The sequence below is a fragment of the Rhincodon typus genome, chromosome 34 (genome assembly GCF_021869965.1).
Source record: "Rhincodon typus isolate 14 chromosome 34, sRhiTyp1.1, whole genome shotgun sequence".
In the NCBI taxonomy this organism is placed as follows: Eukaryota; Metazoa; Chordata; class Chondrichthyes; order Orectolobiformes; family Rhincodontidae; genus Rhincodon; species Rhincodon typus.
In genome coordinates this window covers 18895090-18903519 of record NC_063365.1, presented here as the reverse complement: position 1 = coordinate 18903519, position 8430 = coordinate 18895090, and the positions used below count along the sequence as shown (strand labels likewise).

Below are 8430 nucleotides of genomic sequence, written 5' to 3'. Positions count from 1 at the left end.
GGAGGGGGGGGTGTGCCATGGGGGGAGGGGATATGGGTGTTGGGACTTGGGGTTGGTATTGGGGGACGGGGGTGCGATGATGTTGGGGGGTGTAGGGAATGGGAGGGGTGATGGGGGAGTGGGGAATCAGTGGTGTGGGTGGATGGAGTATGGGTCGGGTTGGGGATGAATGGGAGAAGCTGCAGTGAAAAGCCATTTGGCTCAGCCAATCCATGCTCTCCTATTTCTTCTGAACACCACCCCCTCCCCAGCTCTTCTCTGACCACCCACCTATTCCCCTTTTCACCTGTCACCCAACTCTGGGCAGCCCTTTATGCTTTGGTTAGTCCCCTGCATAGTCTCAGTGGGTGCTGCTCTCCCCTCTTCAGTCACAGACAAAAAAAATTAAAGAAATAAACTTCAGGGGACCGCTGTCCCACTGCGTGAGTGCCGCAGTGTCGGAGGTGCCACCTTTCCAAAGATACGCCACCGTCTCTCCTGTCCGATGGGTCCACGGGGAGCTGCCAGAGCAAATGACACAGATGTTTTTCAGGGGAGGCTGTTCCAGCACATGAGGGAAAAGGGAACAGAGGGTTATGACCATAAAGATAGATGAGGAAAGATATGAGGAGCATGGTCTGGTATGGGCCAGATGGTCTGTTTCTGGGACATGTAATCTGCAAAATATTGAGGAGGAGCGCGGAAACTGTGTCCTGGGGCTGAAATTCTCCCTCACATCAGTTTCAAAGCAAAAAATACACACGTTTTGGTTATTTATTTTATGGCTATTAATGGGATTTCTCTGTGCACTGTTTTCCACATGGCTTGGCTGCAAAGGACTAGGCAGGTTAGATGCAGGAAGTATGTTTCTGCTGGTGGAGGAGATCAGAACCAAAGGTCATAGTTTAAAATAAAGGTACAACTTTTAGGGTAATTTCTTCACCCAGAAAGTGATGAGTCTGTGGGATTCACTACTACAGAAAGTGGCCAAAACTTCAAGCTCTTGTACCTAAAGGGATGAAGGGATAGCGGAGCAGTGCAAGATTAGGGTATTGAGCTCGATGATCAGCCATGATCATATTGAATAGCCCAATGACCTATTTTGATATTCTATGTTTCTATGCTTTGGGAACTCCTGAAATTTCTCTCAGTCCAAGTTCTTATTCTTCTTATCTCTGGCAGTCTTCCATCGCTTTTGTAATCAAACTTTCGAAATTCGAACTTGATGCTACCTCCTGATTTATTGTGTTTTTAGTTTCTGTTCTCAAGCTGAGACTAGCTTATGGCTGGCAGCCTATCTTCTACCTTTCACCACCTAAAATAAGAATCTCATCTATTTCTGCATGAACATCTTTTATAGCTAATAGTCTTACCGATGTTTCAATGATTCACAGAGGCAACGTGTATCACAGAGATGTCCGTGATGATGGCTTGTTGGAAACAGAATGAATTCAGTGAGAGAGCTTGTGCCAAAGAGATCCAGGCGTTCTATGCTTGCACAGCCAAAGCAGAGGTAACATTAATGGAAAAGCTGCACTTGAACTGTACATAATGTTGGTATTTGAATCATAGAATCCCTACAGTGTGGAAACAGGCCCTTCGGCCCAACAAGTCCACACTGATTCTCAGGGCAGCCCACCCAGACCCAGCACCTATAACCCACCTAAGCTACACATCCCTGGACGTTATGGGGCAATTTAGCATGGCCAATCCACCTAGCCTGCACATCTTTGGACTGTGGGAAGAAACTGGAGCACCTGGAGGAAACCCATGCAGACACAGGGAGAATGTGCAAACTCCACATGGAGAGTCACCCGAGGCTGGAATCGAACCCAGGTCTCTGGCGCTGTGAGGCAGCAATGCTAAGATCAATTCGTTGTGAAAATAATTGGCCAAATGATCAATTTCACAAGAATGCATATGGCAAAAGTGACGGGGTGGGTGGAGGAGAAAGATTTAACTATCTAAATTTCCTTCGTGTTTGGGGGTCGGAGGGGGTGGGTATCCTGTGATTACATTGCTCTAAGAAGCAAACGAAATGTCATGGGAGGCATAGTGGGAGAAGGGATTGCATCCAAACACTTTCTTGTGCCCTTGTGTGGAATTTTGAGTAGCGTAGCTGCCTAAGATTTGGGAATATGTTCCAAGTCTTAGGTCGATACTCATATTAGAGCAAGTTAGAGAAACTGAGAGGAACTCTTGTAGCAAAGAGGCATCACAAACAATTGAATGTATTTAACATCCAACAAAGAACAATGTGTATTTTATTCAGTCAAATCCACGCTTTATGTAAATATGCTATCTCACTGAGATCTGTATCATCATTCTACCATATTTTCAGTTTTTAAGTAATTGTAAGTAATTTTAAGAGTCTTGGATGTCATTGCGTGGAGGTATGTCAGTTACTGCATTATGATGTTGCAGTTTGTCCAGTCTTGTGACATTCGGTTATGTACACATGCATTAAGGACAAAATTAGGCCACTTGGCCCCTCGAGCATGCTGTATGGCTCAGTAAGATCACAGCTGATTTGATTAGTCCATTTTCCTTCCTCCCCCCCCACCATTATCTTTTTATCCCCTTGCTTATCAAGAAACGTAATGCATTTGAATGCAGCTCCAGTTAAAGAAATTTTAGTTTATCTTTCTGCAGGTTTTGGATAGGATTCTGAGAGATTTAGTTGAAACGTTGGAGTTTCTTCTGTTTGCTGAAGTTTCGGGAACAGAAGAATGCTAACAAACTTGCCTCCTGTTTCCCAAGCCCTGTCCATCACCTACAAGAGGCAAGTCAGGAATGTGATGGAATACTCCCCACTTGCATGAACAGCTCCAACATTTGAGAAGCTTGATACCATCAAAGACAAGGCAACCCACTGAAATGGCTCCCTATCCACCACCTTCAACATCCACCACTGATGTACAGTAGCAGCAGTGTGTACCATCTACAAGATGCACTGCAGTAACTTACCAAAGGTCCTTTGACAGCCACGACATCTACCACCTAGATGGACAAGGACAGCAGATGTATAGGATTGCCACCATCTGCAAATTCCCCTCTAAGCTATATACCATCCTGACTTGAAAGTACATCACTGTTCCTTCGCATTCACTGGGTCAGAATCCAAGGACTCCCTTCTGACTTCCTAATTGCCAAGAACTGCAGCAGTTCAAGAAGGCAGCTCACTACCACCTTCTCCAGGGCAGTAAATGCTGGGTCGACTGGCGACACACTGCTGCTAAGACAATGCTCTCGGGATTGAGTAGTTTCTGCCACTTTCCTACAAAGGATGAGGCTTTTATTGCTGACATTCTATTCATGCTGGTCAGACCTCTCAGTGTAGTTATCCCAATGTGGCTGTTGATGAGAAGCTCCTGCGTCCCACTGCCAATCAGATCTGACATGCTACGTCGAGGTTTCACCCCTGCAAGATAATCTCACGGCAGCTGTCGTGACGAAGAACCGCCTCCTCTCTGCTGCGTCCTCAAATATGCCTTTGCAGAGCACAGCTGGAAAAGGGATGCAGTGATTTTTTTTTTATTGTTACAGTTCACACTGAGCAGTAGAGCTTTGTGCTGGATGGGCTGTTCCCAGGGTGCGCACCGAGATCAACATCGAATGCAGCGGCAGCACCACCAACTTGGCAAAAGACACTCCTTGATTTTTCCCCAGTGCAAAGAGTTATGCATGACCTGCTGTTGCAGAGTGCCACATTCCAGGGTTCAGGACTGAATGCTGATGGATGCAATAAAGGTTGAGGTAACCACCATGGGGCTGCATTGGCGAAAGGCCATTCTCTAAGGCCCTGCCTGCAGTGGACACTGAGGGAAACTGTGCAAAACCCCTTGGGCTGTGAATAAGATGGCTATAAGCTCTAACTTTAAGTCGGGTGTAACATAGGTGTCGAAAGGAACTAATCTATTTTGCACTTTTTGTAAAGTCATTTGATGTTTAACTGTCATGTAAAGTACTTCTATAATGTTACAACTAAAGTACATTTCTCCCCACCAAAGTTTAGCTATCTTGATACTTTAATAAGAATTTCTATCTTGCAGGCTGAGCGGAAAGCAAGGGCAAGTTTGGACAGTGCGGGACAAACCAATACTTTGACTCCCAAACAAGCCACAAAGTTGCTGCGGAGATATCCTAACAAAACACAAGTGACATAAGAGCCTGCACATGGAATTAGTATTTGGATCTAAAAGGCTGCTGATTACTACAACTTCCTGTGTCTGAGATGTTTAGTTCCTGATGGATATAAATGCCGTGGAAAGTGCAGGAATATACTACTCATCAGTGGCAGTAAAATCTGATAGAATGGAGACAAATGCCCTTAGCTGAAATTCACAAATATCTAAGACTGGTGCTCTGACTAAATTAGAAAGAATGGTGATTTCTTGCATTTTGTGAAATGTATGTTGAAATATTTCATAAGTGGCAGTTGTGTTGAATGCACGAGTCATTTTTAGTTCATTTTTATTGTCTGTGATTTTGGGTTGAGATGCATTTTATTCTCTCACTTTGGCTTTTCTTCATCACAGTCCCACCCCTAGTCTGTGATGTGAGAAGATACATTAGAACAGATTCCCCAGTTGCTTATTCCTTTTCTGCAGTGACATAGCAGTAATAACTGCAGGCTGATGTTTTGAGGGCATGAATTCCACCATGGCAAGTACTGAAGATTAAATTCGATAGAATACAATAACTGGTACTTTAAAAAAGCATCTGATGAGTTCAAAAGGCACTTAGGGGTGGACAATAAATGCTGGCCTAGTCAGGGCCACCCACATCCCATGAACAAATCAATAAAGCACCTCAGAGTCCCCTATCTCAATGGTGGTCATGTCCATAAAAGAAATCCCATTGTGGGATATTCCAGCTCCGATTTATCTTGCACCTCTCTAGATGACAATCATCTCATGTAAAAACTGAAAAAAACTGCAGATGCTGTAAATCAGAAGCAAAAACAGAAAGTGCTGAAAAAGCTCAGCAGGTCTGGTAGGATCTGTGAAGGGAATCAGAGTTAACAGTTTGAATTGAGTGACCCTTCTGCAGAACCATTCTGAGGAAGGGACACCGGACCCGAAACGTTAACTTTGATTTCTGTCTACAGATGCTGCCAGACCTGCTGAGCTTTGCTAGCAATTTCTGTTTCTAACCTCGATGTGTCAGCCTGTCAGCCAGACATCCTTTGTGACAATATCATCAATCTCAGTCAAAAATCACTTTGTTTTTCCACAGATGAATGAGAATTTTAACTTCCAGGGAAGTATATCAGCAAAATCAATCAGTTTCTTTATGAAGGGCTGGTTTGTGTGATTTGTGTTTTAGTTGGTGGCAAATAGTCATACATTTTTAAGACAACAGTGAAGGTGATATTAAAATAATTATTTGTATGTGTTACTTGAGGTTGTCACAGAGTTGTATAAAATTGTACCGACCCTCTAATTACAGGAGAAAGCATCTTGTGTTACTGTGTTCAATTTAATAAATTAATTCCGATGTTTACTGTACTTACAATGTTTGCTAATAGATAGTGATTTTGTTACACAGTGGGGAAGTATTTTGCCAATGTTTTGCAATAACTTTACACTGTAGGGTTGGTCTGTGTTCACTGATGTAGTCGAATCTTAATTAATTTTTGTCTTGTTGAACAATGGGGGATTGTTTGACTATTTGTAAAATATCAACAAGGGGGATTGTTGTATCAGCAGCTTTTTCCTTCCCTCCCCATCAGTGCATAAGCAATCTAAACTTGTCATTATATCATTCTGATTTCAATTAGATAATCACATATGTGGATTTGGTGTCACGCTTCCTACACTCAGTAAAAGAAAAACATCTTGCTGATCTGTCTTCAGCAAGCAAATGCCAATGTATATATAAAATGTGTTCAAAGTTCTCTATCGGAGTTCAGTTGCTCAGGACATATTAGAAAAGGTTTTCTTCTGTTGATTTACTTTAGTACTTCTGTCCCATTTGAAAAGATAAGAAGGAACAGACAGCTCACCACCACCTTTTCAAGTTAGGGGTGGGTAATAAGTACTGACCTTGATGTTCATGACACATCTCTTGAATGAGTACAAAAAGCTTTGGTTCTTTGAGTAAAATTTGAAAACGTATATTCAAGTTAATAGACTTTTAAGTTTTTCTATTCAACAGTATAACCTGAAAACGCTGCAAATAATTTGCAGCATCTGCAGAGAGAGAGGAAAACAGCCAAGAGAACCTTTCTTCAGAATTGCAGGATATTTGTAGGCAATTTTGTTTCAACAGTTGGTTAACCTCTAAAAGTTACCATCGCTGGAAAAAGACACATTATGTTGGAGTTTTTTCACCTTGCACTTGATATTTTGCAAGAATTACCAACTCAAAGGGAAAACCAAAATTTATACTGCATGAGAGAAGAGTGCTGATCGCTTCAAGTGGGCTCTGGTTGATGGAGGCATTGCTGTGGAGAATGCATCTGTTAATGCTGATTGGCAGTTAACTGCCAGCTATTCTTTAAATTTCAAATTCAGCAGGTTGACTCTGAAAGCCAGAAATTCTGGAGAAGCTGGTTTGGCGGCATCTCGGGAGAAAGCAGAGTTCAATTTTTCTGGTCCAGTGACCCTTGTTCAGAATGTATAACCCTGTGAACTAAACCAGTGAATGGCCGTTATCTATTTTGTTGAAACTGACATAGTATGTGCACATGTTTATTCTGTCTGAAAGTCAAAGAATATAGAGCCTCATGCTCTGACATGGTGACATCTTCAGAAAAATAATTATGAAATTTCTAAAAAGACTATCATCTTTTGTGGCATCTTTTATGACACTTTGTCTCCATTGTCAAATAGAGCATCCATCTCAGAGGAAGTGGTGGTATAGTGGTAATGTTACTAGTCCTCTGTGGATAGAAATTTAAATCCAACCACAGTAGAGGAAATATAAATTTAATCAATAAAATCTGGAAGCTAAAACAAGTCTATGTTGTGGTGACCATGAAATTATCATTGATTGTTGTAAAAGCTTACCAAGCATGCTAATGTCGTTGGAGAAGGAAATATGCCACTTCTGAGGAAGGGTCACCGGACCCGAAACATTAACTTTGTTTTCTCCTTCACAGATGCTGCCAGACCTGCTGAGCTTTTCCAGCAACTTTGTTTTTGTTCCTGATTTACAGCATCCATAGTTCTTTTGGTTTCTAATATGCCACTCATGTCTGGTTAGGCTTACATATGAGTCAGTGCCACAGCAATGTGGTTGACTGTTAACTGCCTCCTGAAATGATCCTAACAAGCCATTCAGTTATCTTGTTCTGTCCTATTCCCTCTTTTTCTAAGATTGACACTAGGTGAAAATTCTTCCAGTCTTGGTGAACAGCCCCTAAATTTAGGAAATTATGAAGAATACAAGTCAGTGCCCTTTATCTGGTATTCCAACCAGAACTCAGTTTAGGCCCTTTGGGACAAATACTTTGCACGTACAGGGGTCAGAATGTGAAAATCAAAAATAGCTTTATCTGAAAAACCCAATGTTTTTGTGCTGCAGAATTCCTGTCCTGTATTGGCAGGGGGCTTGGATAAGTCCCATTTTCTTAACCTGGTCTGGTAACCTAATCTGTGTAAGCAGGATATTCACCAGTGTCTGCTGATAAGCATTATGGTTTCTGACAGTTAGTACAGAAGCAGCACTCCATTTACATTAGAAGCTATGCAATGTTTTTATTGTCTCACATGAGTACGTCCCCAAAGAGGGAGATAGCAACATAGGTCATGTGGATTCAAAGAAGGGGGTGTTATCAGCACTATGTACATTTTCCTTTTTTAAAATGTATTCCAGGATAAACTATTGCCCATCCTCAATTGCCTCTTAGATGACAGCAATAGGCAGACTTCTCAAATCAATGCAATTGTGGTAAAGAACTGCCTCATTCCTGTGATACAAGAAGTTCCAAGACGTTCACTCAGTAGTCAGAATCATCAAAGAAAAGCTCATTAACTACTTCACCGTTTAATGGCATTTTAAGGTATAGTGACTGTTGTAGAAAATGTAGCAATTAATTTGCATTGAGCAAACTCGCACAAACAGCATGTGATAATGGCCAGATAATCTGTAATGTTGATTGAGGGGAAAATATTGGTTGAAACACAAAGGGGAATTCTGCTCTTTTTTTACAAAAGAGCACCCAACAGCTTTACGTCACCCTCAGCAGGCAGATGGAGCTTCAGTTTAGCATCTTACCCAAACGACGACACCTCCAATCACTGTGGCATTCCCTTAGCACTGACCCTCTAATAGTGCAGCACTCTCTCAGTAGTGACACTAGTACAGTGCAGCACACCCTCCGTACTGACACTACTACAGTGCAGCATTCCTTCAGTACTGACCCTCTGACACTGCAGAACTCCCTCAGTACTGACCCTCTGACACTGCGGAACTCCCTCAGTACTGACCCTCCGACACTGCGGA

At 42.3% G+C, this 8430-nt stretch overlaps 1 protein-coding gene across 1 annotated transcript; it reads left to right on the top strand.

Annotated features, from left to right (window-relative positions):
- Positions 1-1366: 1366 nt before the first annotated feature.
- Positions 1367-5496, top strand: chchd1 (coiled-coil-helix-coiled-coil-helix domain containing 1; the record flags this gene model as incomplete). Its single annotated transcript, XM_020521749.2, has 2 exons — positions 1367-1492; positions 4032-5496. Coding segments are annotated over 2 exons (240 nt in total), but the record flags the coding sequence as incomplete, so codon positions are not given.
- Between the last annotated feature and the right edge of the window lie 2934 nt (positions 5497-8430).